The sequence below is a fragment of the Notechis scutatus genome, chromosome 14 (genome assembly GCF_049901735.1).
Source record: "Notechis scutatus isolate UNSWTSFEM ecotype Mainland chromosome 14, rNotScu1.2, whole genome shotgun sequence".
Taxonomy (NCBI): Eukaryota; Metazoa; Chordata; class Lepidosauria; order Squamata; family Elapidae; genus Notechis; species Notechis scutatus.
This window is the reverse complement of record NC_142022.1, coordinates 7,120,432-7,148,245: the sequence shown is the minus strand read 5'-3', so window position 1 is coordinate 7,148,245 and position 27,814 is coordinate 7,120,432. Positions and strand designations below refer to the sequence as shown.

Sequence of the window (27,814 nt, the reverse complement as noted above, 5' to 3'; positions counted from 1 at the left end):
TGGAGCCCAAACCAGCAATTCCCCTTAAACGTAATCCATGGTTCCAGAACCTGGGCAACTTCCGGGTTTGCACGTGTGGACTCCAACTCCCAGAGTTCCACCGTAGGGATGGCCCCTGAGCATGCCGGGAGTGGAAGTCTCCAGCTCTGGAATTGCAAAGGAGGGAAACCACCAGCGAGTAACCGGTATTAGTTACACCCCGTTTGAATTGGGGTGGGATTCGCTTCCCCACCCCCCAACACGCTTCTGAATCTTGCATCCTGGCGTGCAGGCAGGAGAGCCCCGGGACACGCATCTAGGGGTGCAAACGACTCATCCGGCCGGCTAAGAAAGAAAAACCGAAACTCTCTTTACCTTCCTACTCCCCCTTCCCACGACCTTGCGCGCCCGCCAGAACAAACGCGCTCCCTTCCTATCTCATTTCTTCCTTCCTTCCTTCGTAGCTTCTCCTTTCCTTCCCTCCTTCCCTCTCCTTTCCTTCCTTTGCTTCCTCCTTTCCTTCTATTACCTTCCTTTTCCATATTTTACTTCCTCCTTTCCTTCCTTTATCTTCCTTTCCTCCTTTTATCTTCTTTTTGCTTCCTCCCTTCCTTCTTTACCTTCCTCTCCTCCATATTTTCTTTTCTTTCCTTCTTTTTCCTTCCTTTTCTTTGCTTCCTCCCTTTCCTTCGATTACCTTCCTTTCCTCCATATTTTACTTTTCTTTCCTTCTTTCCTCCTTCTATCTTCCTTTCCTCCTTTTATCTTCTTTTTGCTTCCTCCCTTTCCTTCTATTACCTTCCTTTCCTCCATATTTTACTTTTCTTTCCTTCTTCCTTCCTTCCTTCCTTTTTATCTTCTCTTTGCTTCCTCCCTTTCCTTCTATTACCTTCCTCTCCTCCATATTTTCCTTTCTCCTTCCTCCTTCTTTTTTCTTTCCTCCTTCCCTTCTTTTCTCTTCCTCCTCTCCATCTTTTAACCTCCCCCTTCCCTTTCCTTTCCTTTCCTTTCCTTTCCTCTTTTTCCTCTCCCTTCTTTCCTCTCCCGGCCATGCAGCTCCCCTGATCCGGCGGCTCCGCGATGCTGCTGCTGCTGCTGCTGCCGCGGGCTCGTGACGCCTGGGCTTCCCCGTGGGCCCGCGGGGGCCTCTCCCTCCTGCGTGGGGGCTTGCGAAGCGCCCGGCTCGGGGCGGCGGCCCCTCCGTTTGCAAGACGCCAACTCTGGAGCCCGCCGGCCGGCCGGCGAGCTGAGGAGCCCTTCCCGCTGGACGGCTTCGTCAACCGGGACGTGGAGCTCTTCCACCACGAGCGACCGCGCTTCTTCCGCAACGTGGGCCTCTTCTGCGTGAGCCAGTTGGCCTTCTGGCTCTACCTGGCGGACTTGGCCTTGACCACCCTGCGGGAAACGCCGCCCGACCCGGAGAAAGCGGGCTCGGAGGAGCGACCCCCGAGCCGGCCCTGGCTGGGCAACCTCTTCAACCTGACCTCGGGCTCCGCCAAGTGGCGCTACGGCTTCTCCGCCACCTGCCTGGCCGTCGGTAAGCGAGGCAGGGCGTTTGCATTGGGGGAAGGGGAAGGGGGGGGTGGTGTTTGGCTTCCCCTCTCGCCGTTGCAAAAAAAAAAAAATGGGCTAAACTCAAAAGTGTGTGGGTGTGTACAGGTGTGTGCGTGGTTGAAGGGCAGCTCCAGGTAAAGTGCGTGCTTTGCTTTCCTGTTCGTTGCGTTTGCAAAACCGCAGCTAGGGTCCAAATGCAAATGCTGAGCGCCTGGGAAATAGCCATAGCCCTCAGTCTTATATACCGCTTTACAGCCCTCTCTAAGCGGTTTTTACAGAGTCAGCCTCTTGCCCCCCCCAACAATCCCGGGTCCTCATTTGAATGACCTGGGAAAAGGAGGGAAGGCTGAGCCAAAGATGGATGGATGGATGGATGGATGGATGGATAGATAGATAGATAGATAGATAGATAGATAGATAGATAGATAGATAGATAGATAGATAGATAGATAGATATAGACAGATATATATAGATGATAGAGATAGATAGATAGAGATGATAGAGATAGATATAGACCAGGGGTGTCCAACCTTGGCAACTTTAAGACTTGTGGACTTCAACTCCCAGAATTCCTCAGCCAGCAAAGCGATTCGCCGTATTATGTTGTAGCTTGCTCCACCAAGCTACACTAGTTTCCCTCACCAATACTGGCAGGGCACACTGTCATATACAAATAGGGAGCAAACCCCACACTCCTTTGCACTGATGATGCTACCTAGTTGGGTCATGAAATGTCTGCAGGAAAACAACCAAGCTCAGAGAGTACCGAGAACCTCACACTCCTCCTCTCCCCCTTCCTTCTTCTTCTCCTCTTCCTCCTCCTTTAATACTGATGATGCTACCTAGTTGGGTTGTGAAATGTCTGCAGGAAAACAACCAAGCTCAGAGAGTACTGAGGAACTCACAGCCCTCCTCCTCCCCGTCCTTCTTCCCCTCTTCCTCCCCAACCCTCTCATTGCAAACCCTACTCGCTGCTAGCACTAATGATGTTCCCTAGTTGGGTCCTGAAACGTCTGCAAGACAACAACCAAGTTCAGAGACCACCAAGGACCTCACGGTTCTTGCAGATATCCTCTTCTGTTGAATGTATTGATTGATCTCTCCAATTCCGACCACCTTCCTTTGCAGGTACGCTGATCTTTGTGGCAGGTTTCTTCTTCGCGCGACGGTCCGTTAGCCGGGTCCTCCTCCTCCGTGGCAGTCAGGAGGTGACTTTTACGACCTATTACCTCTTTGGCTACACTTCATCCTTCACAGTGCCCCTTCGCCACATCAGCTGCATGTCCCACCGTTCAGAAGTGGCTGCAATCATCCCAGTCAAGATCAAAGGGAAACCTTTTTATTTCTTGCTGGACAAACAGGGATCGATCACCAGCAATCCACTATTTGACATCACCGTGGGCGCCTATCGGGAATGGTGAGGTCTGTTTTCCAGGGGCCATGAGGCCACGACCTGCCCAGAGGCTGCTGGAAGAGAGAAGAGGAAAAATGCAGACATTAAAATCCAGAATTGACAGCTCCTTCCCTGTGGAAACATTTGACTTATATCCTCACCCTTCTGCTCTTTAAATTTAAAAAAGAAAGAAAGAAAGACCCTAAAAATAGGACACTAAGAGGGCGAGAAGGATGTTCTTTTACTCGAATTGTACTCCAGCCTGCTTGTTAAAAATATAGAAAGCCTCTGGTTTCAAATGCGTGTCGTCTCGTCACCCAAGGTGGTAGGGACTCGTAATATGAATTTAAATAGGAATATAAATACATTTTGCCCAGCAATGCTGATGCTGTGTGTCACCAAAAGTGTTGGGTGCTCATGTGTGAACTTAACGTGAATTGATATATGAATATCTTTATCAATTTTGCCCAGCAATGCCGATACTGGGTGTAAAAAAATATAAAAAGCATCTTTTTTTTTCCAAATATGTGTCTTGTCACCAAGGGTGGTACTAGGGACTATCTCTCTGTCTCCTATCTTCATTTATCCCTCTATATCTAATCTATTTCTCTATCTATCTATCTATCCATCTCATTCTATTATCTATATTATTCTAATCTATCCCTTTATGTCTGTCTGTCTGTCTGTCTATCTATCTAATCTATCTGTCTATCTATCTATCTATCATCTATCTATCTATCTATCTATCTATCTATCTATCTATCTATCTATCTAATTTATCTATCATCTATGTATGTCTATCTATCTCTGTCTATCTGTCTATCTATCTATCTATCTATCTATCTAATCTATCTATCTAATCTATCTATCTAATCTATCTTATTTATCTATCATCTATCTCTATCTATCTATCTATCTATCCATCTATCATCTATCTATCTATCATCTATCTATCTATCTATCTATCTATCTATCTATCTATCTATCTATCTATCTATCATCTCTCTTATCTCTCTGCTTACCTACCTACTTCTCTCTCTCTTCTATCAATCTATCTATCCATCTATCCATCCATCCATCCATCCATCCATCCATCCATTTATCTATCTATCTATCTATCTATCTATCTATCTATCTATCTATCTATCTATCTATCTATCTATCATCTATCTATTTCTACCAAACTATATCTGTCTCTATTGATCTGTGTCTACATCAAAATATCTCTCTTTATCTATCTATCACTCACTCACTCACTAGCTAACTAACTTGTCTAATCTTTTAATTTTAAATTTTGCCAAGCAATGCCATTAGGTCATTCTTACTCAAAGCCCTTATATATATATATTTTGTACTTTCAAAGCCACATTTAAAGTTAATTCCTCTGACCCTCCAATTCCAAAAATTTGGAGGAGCTTCGAGCATTTGCCAAAATACCTTCCGAATTTTTGTATTTGAAGAGAGGGAAAGAAGGTGGAAAAAAAAAACCTGCTCTGCTACCAGCAAGGGTGGATTATTTTTGGAATAATAAGGAGGGGGAGAGGCCTTGCCCTCAGCCTCTTTGATTTAAAATGAAGAGAAGGAATCTGCTTTAATCCTCCTCCTCTACTCCTCCTCTTTCTCTTCTCCTCCACTCCTCCTCCTCTTCCTAAGCATCCTTGATTGCAGCTGCTGTTGCCACGGCAACCTCAGCCTCTGCATTGAGAGGGAACCAAAATGGCGGCTCCAGGGACCGGAGAGATAGGTGGTGGGGAGACGCCAATGGTGATTCAGGAGAGAGCGGACCCCGAAAGAGAGATGGGGCAGCAGGGGAGCCGAGGTAAGCCGTTTCACCCTTTTTTTTGCAAGCCTTAACAACCTTCTGCATTTTAAAATGATATATATATATATATATATATATTGCATTCTCGAGGCTGGGGAGGATGGGCATGGCAGTCCAGAGGGCTGGGGATGGGTTGGGGGATCCAAGGTCAGAAATACTTTGGCTTCTTTTCTTCTGTTCATTGATTTGGTTGCCCCAAGCTGCAAGAAAGAGGCACCTACATTGCATAAGTCAACATATTGAATTTATATCCTGTCCATCTCAGGCTCCAAAGCAGCAGTTTTTCTTTTGTTATGTCTTTTTTTTTTTTTTTTTTGGTCCTTTTCTGCAAGTGAGAGGCAGAGTGAGTTGTCACTCACACAACAGCCTGACAAGGTAGGCTTAAGCCAGGAAATGGCAAGGCTTGCCCATCCAAGCAAATTCCCAGCCATCTGATGGCTTTGCACCCAGGGTGGTTTAGAAACAGAAAGTGGACTTTATTCCTTCTTCCTTCCCCCAAAAAAATAAATAAATAAAATAAAATAAATAAATCCTGATTTCTGCTCTCTTTTTTGGCACATCAACCTTTTTCCTGTGGCACCTCTTTTTTTTTTTTTTTATAATGTTGGCAGAGATCATTATCACTTTAAGGGAGCAAAAATGAGAATTTAGGATGTGAAGCTTCCTCCTGGATGGATTTGCACCCGTCTTCCTCTCTGAGCTTGGCCTTACCTCACAGGGTTGTGGTTGTGGGAGATTGGCAGAAGAGATTGCCAGAAGGAGAGCCAGTGGAATAACCTTCAAAAAATAAATAAATTAAAAATTGCTGGCGGATGCAAACCATGGATAGCCTTCAGCCTCTGTTGCAATTGACCGATGGAGATTTTGTAAATGCTGATGGAGATTGTATTAGATTTATTATAGCACAAGGCAAATAATGTATAGTGTATCTTACATATTATAATATTTAGATATAAATTATTTGCCTTCATTCATGAGACTTATTATATCTGCCAGCTCTAAGAGACTAAAATCCATTAGAAAGCTGAACCTGGCTTGAGGGAATAATCTAAATGTATGGAGGGAGGCAGCCTTTAATACCTTTAATAAAAATTTTCTGGTTCTCTTCGGTTACACTCAAGATTTTGAAGGGTACACAGTTCTTTGTGATAACCTCTGACCTTTTTTTGCATGGGATTTAAATCTACTCTTTCTATCTTAACTTTCTTTCTCCACCTATTTATCTTTCCTTGGCTCTCCCTTATCCATTGTTTCTTTCTCTTCTCCCCCCCCCCCCCTTTCTCATATCTCTTGTTCCTTTCTGGATTTGCTGAGCGTTTGTTTTCCTTATCTGAAAGGTGAGCTTTGGCAGGACTTGGCGTTCCTTAAGAGGTATCACCGTTCCTTAAGAGGTATCACCGTGTCACCTTTGACAGAGGGCATAGTTCTGGTGTCATTCTGTCTTGGCTGGTTTGGGGGGGGGGGGCTTTAGTAGAAGGTTTTATTTAAAAACATTTAAAAGAACATTAAAAACTAATATAAGCTAAAAGGAAACAGAATAGGGGAAGGAAGGAAGAGGAAGGAAGGAAATGGTAAGAAGGAAGGAAGGAACAGGAGAGTAAAGGGGAGAGAAATGGAACGAAGGAGGAAGGGACGGAGCAGGAGAGGATAATGAAGGAGAGAAATGGAAGGAAGGAAGGGAAGGAGCAGGAGAGAATGAAGGGGAGAAGAAAGGAAGGAGGATAATGAAGGGGAGAGAAGAAGAAGGAAGGAGGATAATGAAGGAAGGAAGAAGAGAATGAGGAGGGGAGGGAGGAGAGAATGGGAGGAGGGAGGGAAGAAGGAAAGGAGAGAACAAGAGGAAGGAGGGGGAAGGAAAGAAATTGAGGTGATGGGAAGGGGAGTTGAAAAAAGATATCGTGTGTACTGTGAGAGAGGAAACAGGAAGGATGGAAGGAAGGAAAGACTAAAAACGAAGCAAGGAAAAGAAAAATCAGGAAAAAAGGTTCTCATTTTCTTTACAGCAGTTCTAAGTACAAATATACCTTTACTTCTTACAACATAACCTCCCTTCTTTTCCTAATCTATCCTATAATCATCTGAACCATAAATCGTAATTTGATTTTTTTTTTCTGTTTTATGGAAAGCCTTTAAGGCGTTGGCAATCAGTTTATCAAGGCTGAGAATTGTGCCTTCTCTTATCGAAGAAGTCAATTTAAGCCGCCTCAGCTAATTTCAGGAACCTTTCCCCCATTCTGGGTGGTGCCAGATCTTCAAGCCCTTGTGCCTAACCACAACCTTACGGTGGTTTCTGTCAGTGAGCCCAGCTCAGCTATGTGTCTTCGCTTGGCAGACAGAGACGGTTTGGAATTTGCCTTTAAAAAAAGATCCAGGGTGATCTACCCTGACGGGAATCCAGACAGCTGCCTTGCGTAAGAAAATCTTGTACTATTCCATGCTAAGAAACCTGATCTTCTGGTAATCCTCAGTTTATAACCATTCATTTGACTAGCAGAGTTACAACACCGCTGGGGAAAAAAGTGACTTAACCACCAGTCCCCAGACTTACGACCATCGCAGGATTCCAAGAGTCACTTGATCAAAATTTGGTGACGCTTGGCCACCAGCATGAATTGCATCCGGGATCACATAATTGCCATTGGTGACTTCCGACATGCAAAATCGGTGGGGGGGGGAATCAGATTCGCTTAACGACCGTGTGACTCGGTTAACAACTTTCAGTGTTTCACTGACAAAGAAGAAAGGTACGAAAATCAGTGTTGAACCAGAATGCCCTCGCTTAGCAACGTGGGCCCCCGCCTGAATTGTAGTCGTACATCGAGGACTCTACCTGCAAACAGGTCCCTCTCCAGCCGTCCAATCTGAACACCGATCCTACAAATGATCCTTTTGCGCAGTTTCCCGATCTTCCTCAAAGTAATCTCACCCAAACAGCCTTTGGCGAATCACCCCTGAAAAAGGATCTCTAGCCCTCTGTGGTGTTTATGTCTGGATGGCAACCTGTGATCAGTGCGTGATCTTTCCAAGCTTCCTAGAAATTCGAGATATTTATTTGGGTCATCTGGGTGCAAACAGGATGGATGACCTTTTCCAGTGAATTTTATTTAGTGCAGCCAGGAAAAACAAATCCAGTCGATAAATATAGATCCTGTGCCTTGCTTGCAGTTGAATCCACTGCAGTTCATATTCAGGAAATATTATACAGGTTAGTCCTTGACTGAAGGGCCATAGTGGAGCCCCGAAATTCATTTGTTAAGTGGGTTTTGCCCCATTTCACGATCTCTCGCCACAGTTGTGAATCACTGCACTTGTTGAATTAGTAACAAGGTTTTTAAGTGAATCCGGATTCACAATTGGACTGCCATTTGTCAGAAATGGTGTAGGGTCTCCCGCTTGGGCGGGGGGGGGGTTGGACTAGATGACCTATAAGGTCCCTTCCAACTCTGATTATCTGTTATCTGATTCCTCCTTTGACATCGCTCTCCAGAAGGTCATAATAGGGGATTACATGACCCCGGCACACTGCAACAACAGTCATAAGTATGAACCAGTGGCCAAGCGTCTGAATTTTAAATCACGTGACCATGGGGATGTTGCAAAATTCGTAACTGGAAAAACGGTCATAAGTCACATTTTTTAGTGCCCTTGTAACTTAAAATGGTGGTAATAGACTATAATAGAATTCTTTATTGGCCAAGTGTGATTGGACACACAAGGAATTTGTCCCAGTGCGAATGCTCTCAGTGTACATAAAAGCAAAGATACATTTGTCAAAAGTCAAGAATCATTAAGGTACAACACTTGATGATAGTCATAGGGTACAATAAGCCATCAAATCATACTAGGAAATAGTCAATAAAAACCGTCAGGATACAAGCGACAAAGTTACAACCATACAGTCACAAGTGGGAGGGGATGGGCGATAAGGAGTGATGAGAAGATTAATAGTAATAGTAATGCAGACTTAGTAAGTAGTTTGATAGTGTTGAGGGAATTATTTGTTTAGCAAATGATTTGTTTAGTTGAACAGTACCTGTAATATATGCCAAGGAATCTATATGGGATATAGATGAACTTTTAAAGAAAAAATGAGCTGAGTTTTAAATACTTCTCCTTTCCACAAAATGCCATTAATGATAAGCAAACTGTGTAACCATCTATTAAATCTGCACTTCAACAGGATGAAATTTATCCTTTTCAGGGACCAAATTGTTGCTCCTGCATTAGTGATTTTTTTTTTAAATGTTTTTTTAAAGGGAAAACAAAGTCATTTTCGATCCTTGCAAAAAGAGAGAACTACAGAGTTTTTCATACAAACAGCCCAACAGATCACTTAAAAGGGGGGGGGGACCCCCCAAAAAATATTTATAAACAAGGATTTGTGCTCTTAGCACATCGTGTTAAGTTGTGGCTCGTCCATCTAACTCTGATTTAATCAGATCATGGCTTGGAGAGATGGACAAGCTGGTTCATTAAATTCATCTCCCTTTACAATCTCTTTGATGAATCTGGAAGCCTTCCTAGAGTTTTTCCCAGCTGTAGAGGCTGACCGATCCTTTAATCTTGCTGTCCCACCGACAATTTTCTGTTTCTCATCACGGGGATCTGTTTATGTCTCATTTTCCAACCCCCGGAGCTTTCTCAAGACTGGAGGAGGGAACTTGACAGATGTCCTGATTGTGTTTTTTTAAAATTTTATTTTTGATTCTGAGAACTGGTCTGTGTTTTGGCTGGACTGAAAGTTCCTAGAGGCTGTTTGTTTGGTGAAAATACCGTGCTTGGAAGGGTTGGTGGGAGGCGATCCCTGCAGGGATCTGTAAGGAACACGGCCTGCAAATGTCAAATTTCTAATTATTAAATTAGAACAGAGTTTCTCCTTGGCAACTTTCAAGCATGTGGACTTCAGGTCCCAGAATTCCTCAACTAACGTGCAGGCTGGGGAATTCTGGGAGTTGAAGCCCATCTACTTTAAAGCATCCTGGCTGGGGAATTCTGGGAGTTGAAGTCCACCCATCTCAAGGCACGCTGGCTGGAGAATTCTGGGATTTGAAGTGGGAGGGGGAAATAAAAGGGCCATTAACTAAATCTTCTCTTTGATTTCTAGAAATCTTAGCCCAGACCTCTCCAGTTTCAAGTTTATCCCTGTTGTGTTGAGGGCTAGAAACCTGTTTTGTTTATCAGGCAGGGAGGGAAGGAAAGAAAGTAAAAAAGCAAAAAAAGAAAGATAAAGGGAAGAAAGGAAGAAAGAAAAAGGTAAAGGAAAGAAAAAGAAAGAATTTTAAAGCGATTGCGGCTGCAATATTAACTAACTTCTTTTTTGCTGGAATAATTGATTCCTACTCTTTCGAATCTTTCCCAAATACATGTGTTTTTTTTTCCAATGGTCCTCTTGTCGGAAAACTCTAACTGGGAAACTGCAGATTCCTGACCTAGAGGAAAACTTCAAAGTCCACAGCATGTTTTCACCTGCATTTTGGTTCCCAACACCCCCCCTGCAGATGTTTGGGGTGGGGGGAAGGCTGTTGACAACTTTTTTCCGCAGGGAGTTTTTGGTCGAATTCCAGCCACTCCAGCTGCGGGGATGTGCTTATCTCCCACCTCAGGCAGATAAACACGAAGCTGCAATGTCAGTTAATTTTTTTTTTCCTCTTCCCCCAGCCTGGCTAAGATCCAGCCGAGCTCTTCAGAATAACAGGGGCCGCAAGCGGCTTTTAATTTCACGAGGAAAGGGATTCTTGGAATTGGATGCGAGCGCATGGCGTAAACACAGGAGGATGGGTGGGGGAGAAAGAGAGGCCTCTGGTGTTTGGGGAAAGCATATTTTCTGGATCCCGAATAATCCTGTAGCCTTGTTTAATCCGCCTTCCTGCTCTGTTTGTTAGAAGACAGACATTGACCAGGTAAACATTGCCATTAAATGTGGATTATCAGCCAATTTTTTTCAGGCACTGGGAAGTTGAGAAATGGGAGGGAAAAAAACAAAAAAACAAAATTCAGATTTGAGGATTCCAATGCCGCTGCTTTGATTTCAGATGAAAATGGTGTAGATCAGGGGTGTCCAACCTTGGCAACTTTAAGACTTGTGGACTTCAACTCCCAGAATTCCTCAGGCTGAGGAATTCTGGGAGTTGAAGTCCACATGTCTTAAAGTTGCCAAGGTTGGACACCCCTGGTGTAGATTTTTTCCCATGTTGAAACCCTTGGTTTTTTTTTCCTGCTCTGCCGTACCGAAATCAGCATACAGGTCGTTCTCGAATTACGACCAAAATTGGAACCTGGGATGTGTGTCCATGGCTATGTGAAGCACTTAAGTGAAGCTGCGGCCGATTTTACAGCCCCCCCAGCCCCGTGGTCATTAAGCCCATCGCCGCGGTCAGTAAGTGAAACACATAGTCATTAAGCAGATCCACCTTCCCCCACCAATGCTGCTTGTCGGATGCCAGCTGGGAAGGTCACAAATAGGGACCACAAACATAAATACATGCTTGTGGGGAAAACAGTCGTACATCTGATTTTTTTCCAGGCCATTTTAACTTTGAGTGGTCACTAAATGAACTGTTGTAAGTTGAGGACTAGCTGTAATATGGGGAGGGGGGCCAAGATGGGAAATGCTGTGGGGTCAGTCCTAGCTATGTTGAGATACAGGAACCAATAATTGACTCTTTATAATAGTCTGAACTAAGGAGAAATTTCCTGACAGAAAAATTAATCAATGGAACAACTTGCCTCCAGAAGTTGTAAATGCTCCAAGACTGGAAGTTTTCAGGAAGAGATCGCACAGCCATTTGTCTGAAATGGTGTAGGGTTTCCTACTGAGCGGGGGGTTGGACTAAATGACCTCCAAGATCCCTTCCAACTCTGTTATTCTATTCTGAAATTTGGGGAACGGATTGTTTGGTGTTTGTGGGTGTGGGTGTGACACCATTGGACATTTCTTTACTCCAATGTTTCTTAAATGGAAATTTTGTGGGGTTCCTTGGCAGAGCAAGTATATCAGGAAGATTTGCAAGCCCGTGACCCATAAATCAAGGCACCCCAGGTATACCTCACTTGTTGCACGAATTCCCACCTACGTGTAAGTTTCTTGATGCTTCAGAGCGTGGCCCAAACCTTAAAAAAATTGGACCAGTTGAATAAATAAACCAGGGTTTAGAATTCTCTTTTAAAACCATTGCTTTGGTCAACTCAATGCTAATTTATTAAAACTGTGGTGCAAAGCTTTGAAAAAAAATGGGTTTTGTTGATCCAGATCAGACAGGAATTAGCTGGCCAGATGTTTAAGGGAAGTCAAAAAACGCTTAGGTTCCTTTTTTGTTTGTCTAAAAGTTGTTTATCTGCCTAGAAGCAGAGAGGGGAAAGGGAAGGGAGGGGCAGGTTTTTGGCTAACAAGAGTCCAGGCTGTTTAAGGTGGAAGAACCAGAAGGAAGAATGTTTTTTTATTATTATTATTATTATTTCGGCTAAGAGAAGTCGAGGGTTTGTAAAGAAGCTCGACTTCACCAGACAGAAGGATTGTCTTTAGGGGGAAAGATTTAGGGGGGAAAAGAAAGAGAGAAAGAGAAGGGAAGGAAGGAAAAGGAAAGGAAAGGAAAAGGAAAGGAAAAGGAAAGGAAGGAAAGATAGAAAAGGGAAGAAAGGAGGAAAGAAAAAGAAAGAAGAGTGCAAAGAGGCATGCAATCTTTTATATAGAATCTCCTGCTTGAGAAAGGGGTTGGACTAGAAGACCTCCAAGGTCCCTTCCAACTCTGTTATTCTGTTAAAATAAATCCGGATGGGTATGTGTTAGATTGGTGGAGCTTCCATGGAGAGAGGCAACCTACCTCCTGCTCCTGATCCCAAGGGCTCTTGCATTTGAGGGTGTTTTTTTTAATTGTTGCTTATGGCTAAGGGGGTCTGTATCTCTACCCAGCTCAGAAAAGCTTCCCGCAGACCATTCAAAGCCGAGAACAATGGCTCGCTTCTTGCCATTGTTCAAAAGGGGATGCTTGCTCCTTTTGATCCCCCCACCCCCAGGAAGTAATGGCTGGTGGGGTGTGCAGTCCTGTCACACGCACACTGCAACACACCCATTTCTGGTGTGTGTTTCTAAAATAAAAACTTGAGCCCGACAGCGAGAACAGAAGAGTTTCAATGCTTTGATGATATTGCGGTTTATTTTCTCTTTAATCGTGTATCTCAACTTTTGGCAACTTTCCGAGAGGTGGACCTCAACTCCCAGAATTCCCCAGCCAGCATGCTTTTAAGTTAGCAGAACTTCAAATCCCAGAATTCCCCAGCCAGCATGCTTTAAAAAAAAAAAATAGGTGGACTTCAAATCCCAGAATTCCCCAGTCAGTGTTCTTTAAGATGGAAGAACTTCAGGTCCCAGAATTCCATAACCACCATGCTTTCAACTGGATGGACTTCAACTCCCAGAATCCCCCAGCCAGCATGCTTTAAGATGGGAGAAATTCAACTCCCAGAATCCCCCAGTGTCCACTCAAAGTTGCTAAGGTTGAGAAACGCTGCTCTGTAGCAGATCTGGAGTCTCACGGGAGACTTTCTTGCCTGCCAATCATTAAACTCTGGTTTAACCATTAAACCAGAGTTCCCTGGGTCCAGCGAGACTTTTAAACGCCTATCCATCTTCAAGCTTCACGGAGCTGTCATTTTGAATGTGACTGAAAAGGGAAATTCTGAAATACTTGGAAAGTCATCGCCTGCTCATTAACGGCAATTAAACCGACATTTAAGGTTAGCTTTTATCCAAGGGTTAAAAATGATTCTATTTCTTTTCTTTTTTTTCTAAAGGGCCCCCAACCAGCATAGAAAAATAAAGTAGGGTTATTTGAACATCAAAATGAATAATCATTTATGAATAATCAGAATTAAGCTTTGAACATCGCCTTCTCCAAATTTGGCAACTTTTTAAAGACTTGCGGACTTCAATTCCCAGAATTCCCCAGCCAGCTTTAAAAAGTTGCCTAGGGGATTCTGGGAATTGAAGTCTACAAGGCTTCCAAGCTGCCAAGTTTGGAGACCTGTTTTAAACCCTTAAACCACCTCCCCACTCCATCGATTGCCTGAGGACTACAATTCCCAAAGTTCCCAGCTAGCCAGGGGGTTTTCTTCTCTGCCATGGGTTGAAGCTATCGGCAAGGCAGTCACACACACACACCCTTCATCCATGCCCCCCCACCAAAAGAATGGAAGATGTTCATACGGGACCAGGTCTGCTGATATAAAGCCTCCACGTCTAGGGGCAGTCTACCTTTGCCCAGGTAACCAACACCAGGATTTGACCCCTTGGACAAAGCCAACGCGGGTTTTGCAATGTCCCAAGCGAGAGAAGGGAAGGAAGGAAGAGAAGAAAGGAAGGCAAGAAAGAAAGAGTGCAAAGAGGCATGCAATCTTTTATATAGAACCTCCTGCTTGAGCAGCAGGTTGGACTAGGTGACCTCCAAGGTCCCTTCCAAACTCTTATTATTCTGTTAAGCGATTCCTTGAACGGCGGGCCCGGTGGGCTCTGGTAGAACCTCCCCATCCAATGGAACTCTACCTGGACCCATCCTACCTGGGAAAGCCTGGGCCGGCGGAGCTCTGATCCACCTTAAGGGAGCCCGGGAGGCGGATCGTGGGGGTGGGTTGGGGGCGGAGGCTCTGGCTGGCTGTACTTGAGCTGCCGGCCGGCGCGATCGGGTTCCCAGATCGGATCTAACCGGATTCTCCGCGGATCTGCAGGTCGGAACCAGCCGGGTGGCCGCTTTGTTCCCCAGGTAGAGTGCTTGGAAAGGGGACCGAGGCTGGCTGGGGATGATGGGAGGTTGGTAGGGGCGACACACACACACACACACACACACACACACACACACACACACGATTCCTTTCTTGCAAAGGGATCGATTTAAAAAGAATTTGTAAAATCCACCTTCCGCTCTGGAAAAAAGATCGCTTTGAAACCCCACCTGGGCTGCGAGAGCGCGGTTCCCACAGCCACGTGAGGGTTCCTCAGCCCATATTCCCCCATCGCCTTTCAGGATGGGATTTGTGGTCAAGCCCAGCTGGGTGGGGGGGCAAGCTCAGGAAAGGTTTAAAGTAGACCAGCCTGGATCCCACCTTTCCTTAATAAGCAAGATCTCCCCGCAGTAAGAAATCTAGTTTTGAAAGGCTCTCCCCTCACTTGGAAAAGTAGCTTCTCAGGCTTTCCACGTCTAACGTCTTGGTCTCCTTTCCGCAGGTGACAGCATGAGCTCCCCAGCCGTGACCCCAGAACTGGACATGAAAGACGTGGAGCTGAACGAGATGGACCCCGAAAAGCAGCCCATGAACGCCTCCTCGCCCCTGGCCGGCTCGCCGGGCAGCCTGGGCGAGAAGAACGGCGTGGTGAAGGTGAAGATGGAGGAGGAGGAAGAGGAGGCCGAGATGGCGGCCAAATTCACCGGCTTGTCTAAGGAGCAGCTGCTCCAGGTAGCCGGCACCCCCGGCTGGGTACGGACCCGCTGGGCCCTCCTGATCCTCTTCTGGCTGGGCTGGCTGGGGATGCTGGCGGGGGCCATCGCCATCATCGTCCAGGCTCCCCGCTGCAGGGATCTCCCCAAGCAGGACTGGTGGCAGAAAGGAGGGATCTACCGGATCCGGGAGGTGGAAGGCTTCCAAGATTCGGGCAGCGATGGCATAGGTGACCTGACAGGTGAGTTTGGGGCTGAGGCTGGTGGGGGTTGTGGTGCTAAAGAGGGCCAGACACTCTCTTTCTCTCTCTCTGTCTCTCTGTCTCTGTCTCTGTCTCTGTCTGTCTCTCTCTGTGTCTCTGTCTATATCTATCTATCTATCTCATATAATGTAATAAATATATAAACCAGCCTGCTCCAGAATCTAGGAGCAAGACAAATCAAGTGGGTTTTTAAAAACCCACTTTATATATGGATTTATATTCATTCATTCATATTCTCTCTCTCTCTCTCTTTCAATCTCTCTTTCTCTCTCTCTCTCAATATCTCTCTCTCTCAATCTCTCTCTCTTTCTCTCAATCTCTATTTCTCTCAATCTCTCTATTTCTTTCTCTCAATCTCTCTTTCTCTCAATCTCTATTTCTCTCAATCTCTATTTCTTTCTCTCTTTCAATCTCTCTTCTCTCTTTCAATCTCTCTTTCTCTCTCTCTTTCAATCTCTCTTTCTCTCTCTTTCAATATCTCTTTCTCTCAATCTCTCTCTTCTCTCAATCTCTCTATTTCTTTCTCTCTTTCAATCTCTTTCTCTCTCTCTTTCAATATCTCTTTCTCTCAATCTCTCTCTCTCTTTCTCTCAATCTCTTTCTCTCTCTCTTTCAATCTCTCTTTCTCTCAATCTCTCTATTTCTTTCTCTCTTTCAATCTCTCTTTCTCTCAATCTCTCTCATTTCTCTCTCTCTCTCTCTCTCTCTCATATATATAATATAATATAATATAATATAATATAATATAATATAATATAATATAATATAATATAATATAATATAATATAATATAATATAATATAATATAATAAATATATAAACCAGCCTGCTCCAGAATCTAGGAGGATGACAAATCAAGTGGGTTTTTAAAAACCCACTTTATATATGGATTTATATTCATTCTCTCTATCTCTTAATATAATTTTATAATATAATTATAATATAATTAAAATATAAATATAAAACCCAACCTGCTCCAGAATCTAGGAGCGAGACAAATCAAGTGGATTTTAAAATAAGTGAACCTGGAGACCCTCCGAAGGGTCATTTGGAGACTGGCCACTGCTGGTGGGGGGAGAAGCTGGGGTGGTCAGGGGTGGGGGGGCTTGGGGTGGAATCGTCCCGGTTCCAACTTGAAGGGTGGTTGAAGCATGCCGCTCTGTGCCAAAAGCCAGTTTTAGCCGGTTTGAGCTTCCTGAGTAATTGCTGACTGGGGTTTCATCAGCTCTTGACGTCAGTCGAAAAACTGACTCAGCTGCTGGCTGGTTGGGTTATAAAGGACTCTGTAGTTTTTTTCTTCTTCCCACATTTCTTTCCTTTTTTTTTTCTTTCATTCTTCCTTTCATCTCATTCCTTTCTTTTTCCCTTTCATTGACTTTCTGCCTTTCCTCTTTTTTTCTCATTCCTTTCGTTCTTTTTTTCTCCCCCTTTTCTTCTTTGGCTTCCTGCCTTTCCTCGTTTTTCATTCCTTTCTTCTTTTTTCTTCCGTTCTTTTTCTTTCTGTCTTCCATCTTTTTTTCTTCCTTTCATCCACTTTTTTCTTTCCTTCATTGCCTTTCTGTCTTCCTGTCTTTCTATCTTGTTTTTTTTTTTCTTTTATTGTCTTTCTTTGTTTGATGGTCTTTCTCTCATCCTTCTTTCTGTCTTTCATTTTACATTGTCTTATCCCTTCCTTCCTTTCTTTCCTTTCCTTCCTTCCCTTCCCTTTCCTCCCTTCCCTTCCCTTTCCTTCCTTCCCTCCTCCCTTCCCTCCTTCCTGAGATTCTTATGACTTTTTTTCTGCTGAATTGATGTCCCTTTGACCCTTGGCCCAAACTTTTGGGGGAATTTGCTCCGATGTTGTGAAACTCCACAAACAGTTGTTGAGCCTGTGCAGGGACTAGTCAGTTTCTCTGAAGATTTTCCCTCATCCTCTGCTGATATCTCTTACTTTGTAGAGTTTCAACCTTCCAAAAAGAGAAATATTCCACAATAAGGAGAACCCAGGCAGGAAAGCAGCAAAGCCGTGGCCATTAAAAATAAAACAGTTACTCACTGTCTAAGTCTTGATAAGCTTATATGTTTTACTTGAACTCAGCAGTAAAAGCCATTCATTGCCGGCATATATTTTTTTTCTAGCCTGGCTTGAGGACTAGAAGCTTGAGTTGTTCTTCCTTGTAACATCCTTGTAACATTCCTTGTAACATTGCCGGCATATTTTTTTTTTCCCTAGCCTGGCTTGAGGACTAGAAGCTTGAGTTCTTCTTCCTTGTAACATCCTTGTAAAAGTAGAGCAACCTTGTTGCCAGTGTTGCAAAGGTTGACCCCGGGTGTGAAGAAGTTCAAAATAAAAACAAGGAAATGGGATGACTCTTGACCCCATTTGGATGCCCACAACAACAACCTTGCGAAGTAGGGCAAGGCTGAGAATAAGGAATGGTTGATGCTCTGCCCACTCATTTTGCCCCGAAGCTCCTTAACCACTGACCCATATTGGGTCAGGACTTGTGGGTTTTGAAGCGGAGGCGCTTGGGATGATGGATGCCACGCCCAATGCCAAATTCAAACCCGTCCAAACTTGATAATAGCCCCAGTCATGCAACAGATATTTTGACTGGGAGATGGAAAGGAAAGATGGTTGAGACTTGAGGCATGGAATCTGGATTGGTGCATTTCTTAGGAGCTGGGCCATTACCGAAAGTGGAGGTCGTTGGGGTTCTGGGTGGTCATCTAATCCAGCCCCCTGCTCAAGGGTACAAATTCACCCTCTGATGGGCCTTCAGAAGGAAGTAATTTTCAGCTGGATTTCTGTTGTTTTTTTTTAAATTCCCACCGCCTCCCACAGTGTGATTGTGCAACCTACATACACTCAGCAGGAACCCGCTAAAGCAATTTGCAACAAGCCAACCTAAATACAGATCCTGGGAAAAATTGATTTATGCAATTCTGTTTTCCTGTCTTTTGTTCATGAGGTTCTTTCCATGTCCCCTTATAGCTCTAAAACACGGGGGAAAAATGGCTTTCCCTCCTCTGTGACTTCCCCTGCCCACATAGTCCCCAATTAAAGTACGGGCAGCCCTTGACTTTTACCAATATTCGTTTCATGACCGTTTGAAGTTACAACTTCAACTCTGAAAAATGTGGCTTTGTGATCATTTTTCACACTTTAAGGCCATTGCAGCATCCCCAATGGCCACCTAATCAACATTGGCAACTGACTCACGTTTATGACGGTTGCCATGTCCCCTTTTGTGACTTCCTGACAAGCAAAAGTCCATGGGAAAACCAGATTCACTTAAACAACCGTGTCACTAACTTAAGAACTTCAATGATTCGCTTAAACGCCGTGGCAAGAAAGGCCATAAAATAGGACACAACTCACTTGAGGATAGAAATGTTGGTCGTAAGTGGAGGCTACCTGTATGCTCTTGAAGAATGAGATGGGGTGAATACTTAAAATGTTTTGCTGAAAGAGTGAACTTGCAAAGGATAAGAATGAAAGAATCTCTTTTTAATTCCTTGTGTGTCCATTCACACTTGGCCAATAAAGAATTCATATTCTATTCTATATTCTACCCTATTCTCTACTTCTTATTCTATTCTATATTCTATTCTATTTTCTATTCTATACTCTATTCTCTACTTATTCTATATTCTATCCTATACTCTAATCTCTACTTCTTATTCTATTCTATATTCTATTCTATTTTCTATTCTATTTTCTATTCTATTTTCTATTCTATTTTCTATTCTATTCTATTCTATTCTATTCTATTCTATTCTATTCTATTCTATTCTAAAGAGGAGCATGCTACGGCCCAGCCTTTTCTCCCCATTACAAATTTAATTTCTTCCCCTCCTCTGGTTTAATAAATCCTTGATGGATCCAAAGTTCAACGCTTCACAATTCCTCTCATCAAAGTTGCTGTAATTTGTTGGGGCAGGTTTGCTGGGGAATGCAGTGAAGGAGGGCAAACGAAAAAGAAAGAAAAAGAAATCTCCTCTTTTGTAACATGGAAGCTAACGCGAGTTTCCTCGCCGAATAAATTCTACGCCTCATTACCTTTTGGATTAAATGCAGATCACGGCAGCCAGTAAACGGTTCAACGGAGCAAGTTAATACGATTAAAAAGAGGGGTCGGAAACAACAATTGTTAATTCAGACTGGCAATGTGTAACCTTGAGCAAAGTGTGAGAGTGTTCAGCCTGGATGTTTGGAACGGCAAAAATAAAGAAAAAGAGAATGCAGGGCCAAAACAAAAAAAAAAAAAACCCCCCCCCCCCGGAAAAAAAAAAAAAAAAAAAAAAAAAAACTCACACCACCAAACCACACCCCCCCCCCACAACCCCAGAAAAACACCCCCCCCCCCCAAAACCCCCCCCCCCCCCCCCCCCCCCCCCCCCCCCCCCAAACCCCCCCCCCCCCAAAAAAAAACAACACCCCCCAAAAAAAAAAAAAAAAAAAAAAAAAAAAAACCCCCCCCCCCCCCCCCCCCCCCCCCCCCCCCCAAAACAACCCCCACCCCCCCAACAAAAACCCCCACAAACCCCCCCCCCCCCCCCCCCCCCCCCCCCCCCCCCCCCCCCCCCCCCCCCGCAAACCAGAACAGCAGAATTTGTAACAAGGCAATCTGGGATGCTGGCCAGGAACAAACAAACAAAATTTCTCTGGGTACACTTTGCTGTACGCAGCTTCCTTTTTTTATACAGTGTTCCCAGCTGCAGCTAATGAAGGGAATCAGGACCCTTTCCTCCCCCATAAGCCACGCCACTCCATGTTGCTCTCCTCTCCGTTAGGATGAAGAGGGGGTGGGCCTGGGTCTTCCTCTCCCTTGCTCTACCTCTCCCCTGCTCTGCCCAGCTGGACTTTGCCCTTCCCCAGTTTCCTCCACAGCCAACAGAGCCACACTCCCACTCCTTGTCAGCTGTTCGGCTTCCCCCTCCAAGTCAGATTCCCGTGGTAACTTTGAACGGTCACTAAATGGAACGGTTGTAAGTCAAGGACTGCCTGTATCGCCTCTTCCCCTCGAATCTAAAAAATTGGATCTTATTACGGATTTTGGGGAGGCTTGTCTTGAGAGGCGTAAAAAAAAAGTGATTTTTTTTTTTTTTTGCTGCATTCTGGTAAACTTGCTTTCTTTTCTCTCTCTCTCTCTTTTTTAGGGGTGAAAGAGAGGATGAATTATTTAAGCACCCTGAAGGTCAAAGGTTTTGTGATCGGGCCTCTCCATGTCAATCTGGAGGATCAGCCGTACAGCACCAACTTGCAAGACGTTGACCCAAAATTGGGCACTTTGCAAGATTTCCGGGACGTTTTGCAAGCTGCCAAGAAAAAAAGTAAGTGGGGGAAAATATATTTAAATATATGCGTTTAATAAAGTGTTTCAGTATATGTATACGTGTGTGTGTATGTGTGTACATACATTATATATATAAAAACCCCTTTCTAAGGGTGCCTAAATATCTACCAAATATTGCAAACTGAAAATAAAGAGTTAGGGAAAGAATCTAAACTCCTTTTTTTTAAGCATTTCTTTTTTCTTTGTTTCTTTTGTTAGCAACAAGTAACAAGTATTAAGTAAAGCAAAAACTGTTATTATGTAATGAAATATTTTAACCTGCCTAGAGTAGCCCCACAGCCAGATAAGAGGCAAACAAATTTAACATATAAATAATGCTCTGGACAGCTGTGTGTGTGTGTTATGTGTATTACTCAATTTGTCTGCTACTCATTTCTCTGTCCAGAGTGACTTTAGCGGTCCAGTTTAAGCCAGCATAGGTTGGTTAACACAACTCTTTTAAAATCCATAGTTTAATGTTGATACAAACTTTTCTTTTTGTTACTTTTAAAGGTTTTGGTTAGCTAACTCATCGTTGTGTTAATAGAGCACTTACCATCTTTTATCTTTTATTTGTTTAATTGTAATTTCTTTGTAGTGAGCAGGCTAGAGTCATTGAGATTCAGGTGATGCAAGAGTAATAATAGAGCAGCAATAATAATAGCAATGACAATAATAGCAATGTCCTTTGTTAGGACTTGAACTGTTAAGATTTACCAGTCCCAGATGTGATTCGAATTGAAGATTAAATCAATAATAATAATAATAATAATAATAATAATAATAATAATAATAATAATAATAATAATAATAATAATAATAATAATAATAATAATAATAATAATTAATAATGATGATGAAGTTTAAACATCTGGCTCTGCAAGGAACTGTTATAAGGATAATAATCTGGTAATACTGTTTATGTACCACTGTGCCCAAATAGCATTTGTTTTGCGCCTTACAATACAATAAAACAATATTATTATTTTTTGCCAGAAGAAGGAAGAATAGTTTGGAGATGGCACTTGTTATGCAATTTCATGGAAAATATTCCTCTTTAATTCCCTTCCCATTGTCCAGATTTATCTTCTCAGTCAGCCTCAGATGCTTTGTAGGTTCTGAAGACAGTGAATAAACAAGCGTCAGGCCTATATATTTCACAACTACGGCTGTGTAAATATTAATTTAATTTAATTTTAAACACCCACTTAACCAATCCTTTGTCGGTTGACTCATCCTAGTATTATGTAGGTTAGAGCTCAACCTGGAATCTTATTTCTATTTTGGCTCTTTGGGCCTGCCCCAAAATATGGAAATAAAAGGTTAAAACAACAATTGAATACGGTGTGACTTTTGCAGGCTTTGGACTTAGGATTGTTTTTTCACACTTACGACTGTTGCATGGTCACATGATCAAAATTCAGATGCTTGGCAACTGATTTCTATTTACGACGGTTGCAGTGTCCCAGGGGGTTATGTGACTTTTGTGACTTTCTGGCAAGCAAAGTCCATGAGGAATCCAGATTCATTTAACAACCGTGTGACTAGGTTAAACAACTGAGGTGATTCACTTGACAAGGAAGGAGGGGGAAACTCCCTTAACTGTCTCGCATAACGGCAGAAATTTTTGGACTCAGTTGAGGGACGTTAAGCCAGGGATGACCTGAGTAGAATTTTATGGAATGATTTGTTGTGTGATGTAACATGTCTCTCTTTTCAGATATAAAGGTTATCTTGGATCTGACCCCTAACTATCATGGCCAGTTACCCTGGTTTAGCCGAGATGTATGGCTTCAAGGGGATTTCCAGAATAAAATGAAAGTAAGTGAAGAGAAAATATATAAAATATATAAAACTAAAGAGAAAATATATAAAAATTTAAAACAATTCCCTTTTAATAATTTAATCATTTAAACAATACAACCAAAAGACGAGCAGAGGTAGATGCAAGCATTTCGAATTGACTCATCAGTACCTACATTACAATAACATGGTTAAAATCAGCCTCTAATATAAAAGCTAGCAAGAGCATTAATTTTGCCTATAAAATAAATATAAATATATTAGGAGGTTCTAATCAGGGGATGTGCCATTAATACAAGCAGCCCTTGCATTTACAACTGCTCATTTAGTGACTAAAATTGTGACTTATGACCGGTCCTCTGTGATCAAATTCGGACTTTTGGTAGCCAACATGTATTTTCAACGGTTGCAGCATTTTGGGATCCCCCAATCACTCTTTTTGACTTTCCCAACTGGCTTTTGATGAGCGAAGTCCAGAAGGGAAGTCAAATTTGCTAAAAAGGCCGCGTGGTTCACTTTAAGAACTGCCATGACCCGCTTAGTGGCCATGACCAAAAAGGTCGCAAAATTGAGCCCGACTCATGTCACGGCTAGGGTTGAGGGAGTGTCTTGGCGGCGATCACTGAGGACTATTAACTTGTCTCTTTCTTTTCTTGCCGTCCACCCTACAGGAAGCAATCCAGTTTTGGCTGAGCGAAGGAGTGTCTGGAATCCAGATCGGAAGCGTCGAGCATTTAAATGTAAGCAGATCCCCTTTCCATCAGACTTTAGCAAAGGCGGGGAGTGGGGGGCATTATTTAGCCTGGTCCTGACTGCTGTCCCTTTTTAATTTCTTTTTGGGGGGGATTAAGGGAGGCCCCTTGCAAGGAGAAGAAAGTAGGGGTGCTAAAACCTTGGTGGGGGAGGCTCCAGACTCAACCAACGCCTTTCAATTCCATTTATTCGACAGGATTCTCAACTCTTGAGCGAGTGGAAGAACATAACGGAACAAGACACTGTTGACGATCAGGCCAGGTGAGTAAAAATGGGCATGACTTTCTCAACAACTGTCTTACTTTTCTTTCTTTCTTTTTCTCTTTCTTTCTCCTTCCCTCCCTTTCCTTTTTCTTTTATCTTTCCTTTTTTTTCCTTCCTTCCCTCCTCCTTTCCTTTCCTTTATTTCTGTCTTTCCTTCCTTCCTTCTTTCCCTCCTCCCCTCCTCTCTTGTCCTCTCTTGTCTTTATCTTCCCTTCCTCACTTCCCTCTTCCTTTCATTTCCTTCCTTCCTTTCTCTTTCTTTTCTTTTCCTTCCCTTCCTCCTTTTTTTCTTTCTCCTTCCTTCCTTCTTTCTCCCATTACTGTCTTTTTCATCCTTTCCCACTTAGGCATGGAAATTCTGCTCCCACTTGTGGTCGTAAGTCGAGGGCCAGCTGGATGGAGACAGCCACCTTCTCTCTTCTTCTCTTCCAGGGTACTGATTGCCATGACTAGTCGTAACGATGCTCGAGGGATTTTCTCACTTATGAACGAAACCACAGGGGTGGACATGCTAACCAGCCAGTATCTTCAGGAACTGGTGAAACCTGACCAGAATGACACCACCACGCTGGGACACACAGCCCAGAAACTGATCAAAGACTATCTCCAAGAAGCAGGAAGCCGGTGGCCCAGCTGGAGCGTAAGTTTCCAGCTTTAGGATCGAGTTGGGATATTTAAAGGAGAATATTTGTGGCTTACAGTTGAAATGGGCGTCTTTGGTACTTTCTCAGCTTGGGGAGTTTTCTTTTCCTTTTTTAAAATCAAGTTTTTTTATTTATATATAAATATTTTGAAGGCAGTGTATTGTCCGGGCTATTTGTTTTACACACACACAAAAAGGAAAAAATAACAGATATGCTGATAGTAATAAGAACCTCGGTGGCGCAGTGGTTAGAGTGCAGTCCTGCAGGCCACTTCTGTTGACGGTCGGCTGCCTGCAATTTGGCAGTTCAAATCCCACCAGGCTCAAGGTTGACTCAGCCTTCCGTCCTTCCGAGGTGGGTAAAATGAGGAGGACCCAGATTGTTGAGGGCAAGAGGCTGACTCTGCAAACTGCTTAGAGAGGGCTGTAAAAGCACTGGGAAGTGGTATATAAGTCTAAGGGCTATTGCTAATACATGTAATAATTACAATCATATTTATATTAGCTTATTTGTGATCATATTAATTGTACTAGCAGGCTTATAATTATAAACAACATTCATATTTTACTTACGTATAACAATCATCTTTCTTCATCTAATTTCTACCTCTTATCTCTAAGCTTGGTATTTTAAAACCCAAACAAAAAAAAACAACAATCCAAAAAAAGGTTTTTTTTTTTTTGTAGACGTTTCATTACCCAACTAGGTAACATCATCAGTGCTATAGAAGGGAGAGAGGTTTTCTAGGAGGAGAAGGACTGTTAGGATCCTTGGTGCTCTGTGAGCTGGGTGGTTTTCTTGCAGATGTTTCATGACCCAAACTGGGTCATGCTAGTGCTAATTCCCTCTGTGACTCTTGCATCCCTTCATTAAGTTTTACGCACACTTTTGGAACACCGACACGACAATGTGTTGTTTTACTCAGCTTGGTTTTTTTTCGCTGGGATGCTAACGGTCTCTCCCCCTGCAGATGGGTAGACCGTATCTTGGACATTTGGCCAAATCCATGGGGGAGCAGTTGCTTCGCCTCCACCATCTACTCTTCTACACTCTGCCCGGGACGCCCTTCACAGATTTCGGAGATGAAATTGGCCTATGGGACATGCCGGGAGAGGTAAGATCAGCCATAGAAGGAGTCAGGTGGGGTGGGCTCGTTAGGATGCCAGGCAACAAGGTTAGGATGACAGGGAGCATGTAAGTCTGTGTGCTCGATGACTGGGGGGTGTGTGTGTGGTGGAATATTTTGCCCAGCAACGATTCTCTTAATTTCTCCTCCAGCCTGCAGCATCCAACGTCACACATATGCAGTGGGACAACTCGGCAACTTACGGATTCTCCAGAGGGGCACAGCAGCTGGCTGAACCCGAGGCCAGCAATATCACTGTGCAGGTAAGAAAAAGCTAATTTTTCAGGGTAAAAGGAACGACAAACGTTTGGGCTAGAATATGAGGCCAACAGGATAGAAAGCGGGAGTTATAGCTCTGCCTTAGGGATGGAAGCCAGCTGGGTGACTTGGGTCCAGTCACCAGGAGACAGTGAATTCTAGTCCAGCCTTAACTATGAAAGCTGCACTGGGTGACTTTGGGCAGTCACCAGCAGTGAGTTCTAGTCCTGCCTTGGGCATGAAAGCCAGCCAAGTGACCTCAAGCTAGTCCCTCTCTCTTAGGTCTATAATAATAATCATAAAATAGAAAAATATCATAAAAAAAGAAGATGCTAAATTGCTCAGGGACTTTAGAATTCAAACAGACACCTGCCGCTTAACACCCTGAACTTAAGAATTGTCGATAAGAAAGACAAAAAAGGTCTGGATGTGGGACGTGGCAAAATAGAAAAGAAAGAAGTGGAGAAAATAACAAAATGACAAAAACCTGCAAAGAGAAGTCGAACGACTAGGGCAAAAGAAAGCAAAGAATGGTCCCTTGTAGCAAATAGGTGCTTTTGAGTGAATCCCAAAATATCTGGAGCGCCACTTAAACCCCACTGGCGTTGACAAAACCCCCATCGGTCAATTGCAAAAGGCAGCTTGTCTCAGAACAGCTTCTAGGTGCAGGAAAGCTGGAAAAATATTATAATTTCTACACCCCCCCCGCCGCCTTGTTTTTCCTTTCCAGGCGCAGCAGGGCCACAAGGGGTCCATCCTGAGCTTCTTCCAAGAGCTGAGTGAGCTCCGAACCAAGGAACGCTCCCTCCTGCATGGCGACTTCGCCTTAGTGCAAAGCTTGAATTCGTCCGTCTTCTCCTACCTTCGGGTCTGGGACCAGAACAAGCGGTTCTTGGTGGTGCTCAACTTCGCCCGCCAGGAGAGAACCGTCTCCCTCGTTCACTCTCACCTTCCATCCCAAGTCGATGTGGAGCTCAGCACCCATCCCAGCCGGGAGGAGAGGCAGCTGAATTTGCAGAACCTCAAGCTCCTTCCTTCAGAAGGGCTTCTCCTCAGCTTCCCCTACATGGCCCACTAGTCGGTCTTCTCCCGATGCCGCCTGGCCCATTTTCAGCAGGAGGTGCCTCCCAAAGAAGACACTCCAGCCAAGGATCTCTTTCCTGAGCTTACTAACGTCCTTCTTCTCTATCTACCTGTCTTTGTTAACCCCACAGCTCAGCCTTTCCCAGACCCCAGACTCCAAATCCCCACAACCAGCTGGCCGGGAGAAAGTCTGTGTGGTTCCTAAACACCTTAAGAGGCTGAAGTTGGCCGAGGTCACCTCTGTTTCCATGAACATTCCTGGAACTGTCTATTATTTTCCCCTATTTTTTTTTTTTTTTTTAATATTGGCAGGTCATCTCTGAGACAAAGGTAGATGTGAACCTCCATTCTCTCCAGCTGGAAGGGATGGTTCAACGAAAGGATGGGCTAAATTATAGCAGTGTTTCTCCATCTTGGCAACTTGAAAATGGATGAAATTCCAACTCCCAGAATTCCCCAGCCAGACGTTGCCATGGTTGAAATACTCTAAGCCCAGAGTGAAACCTTCGTGTCAGTCTGGTGCTAACACACACACACACACACACACACACTTTGGGCAACGAGGACCATGGATTCACTTTCCTGGATTGCTTTGCCTATCCCATTTTGAGTTGTAGTTCTGCAATTTTCAGTTCTACAATCTTTTCCTGATCATTAAGTATGAATTTTGTCCTGTCGGCGTCTGGCTTCCTTGAAGATATTCTATCAGCTTAACAAAGTGTGCAAGCTTCCTATGTTTTGCTGTGGAACAAGTTTTAATAAATGTCTCTCTTCACTTTCAGACTCATCTGGTTTCTGTTGAGGAGGGTAGTGTCTAAGGATACGTGTCCATCATTTTAAATCCCTTCGTGGTTTGGTTCAGATCATATCTGGAGGAAGGAAGAGAACCACAATCTTTTCCCTTCCTTCCCCTCCTTCCTTCCTTCTCCTTCCTTTTCTTCCTTCCTCCCTTCCTTCCCTTCCTTCCTTCTCTCCCTTCCCTTCCTTCCTCCTTCCCCTTCCTCCCTTTCCTTTCTTCCTCCCTTCTTCCTTCCTCCCTTCTCCTTCCTTCCCTTCCTTCCTTCTCTCCCTTCCCTTCCTTCCTCCCTTCCCTCCCTCCCCTTCTTTCCTTCCTTCCTCCCCTTCT

General features: G+C 43.8%; 2 protein-coding genes and 1 long non-coding RNA gene across 5 annotated transcripts; 2 read left to right on the top strand and 1 right to left on the bottom strand.

The window, feature by feature from the left end:
- Nucleotides 1-62: 62 nt before the first annotated feature.
- Nucleotides 63-3,226, top strand: TMEM223 (transmembrane protein 223). The gene is made up of 2 exons (XM_026688692.2): nucleotides 63-1,516; nucleotides 2,663-3,226. Exons 1-2 carry the CDS (start codon nucleotides 1,060-1,062, stop codon nucleotides 2,953-2,955), a joined length of 750 nt encoding a protein of 249 aa, XP_026544477.2. The 5' UTR covers nucleotides 63-1,059; the 3' UTR covers nucleotides 2,956-3,226.
- LOC113426331 (uncharacterized) lies at nucleotides 2,850-7,653 on the bottom strand. The gene is made up of 3 exons (XR_003372686.2): nucleotides 7,580-7,653; nucleotides 5,461-5,526; nucleotides 2,850-3,001 (listed from the first exon to the last, which is right to left on the bottom strand). It is a non-coding gene; the product is annotated as an uncharacterized LOC113426331 (long non-coding RNA).
- On the top strand, nucleotides 4,155-27,469 carry SLC3A2 (solute carrier family 3 member 2). 3 transcript variants are annotated; one of them, XM_026688689.2, is made up of 10 exons: nucleotides 4,155-4,746; nucleotides 14,966-15,418; nucleotides 20,582-20,755; nucleotides 22,478-22,578; nucleotides 23,232-23,300; nucleotides 23,510-23,574; nucleotides 24,010-24,217; nucleotides 25,192-25,335; nucleotides 25,500-25,610; nucleotides 26,336-27,469. In XM_026688689.2, the coding sequence occupies exons 1-10, from the start codon at nucleotides 4,644-4,646 to the stop codon at nucleotides 26,681-26,683; spliced, it is 1,776 nt and encodes a 591-aa protein (XP_026544474.1). In that variant the 5' UTR covers nucleotides 4,155-4,643; the 3' UTR covers nucleotides 26,684-27,469. The 3 variants fall into 3 exon arrangements, with proteins under 3 accessions (XP_026544474.1, XP_087799580.1, XP_087799579.1); XM_087943454.1 differs by lacking the exon at nucleotides 4,155-4,746 and adding an exon at nucleotides 10,501-10,649; XM_087943453.1 differs by lacking the exon at nucleotides 4,155-4,746 and adding an exon at nucleotides 14,496-14,551.
- The last annotated feature ends 345 nt before the right edge of the window (nucleotides 27,470-27,814 follow it).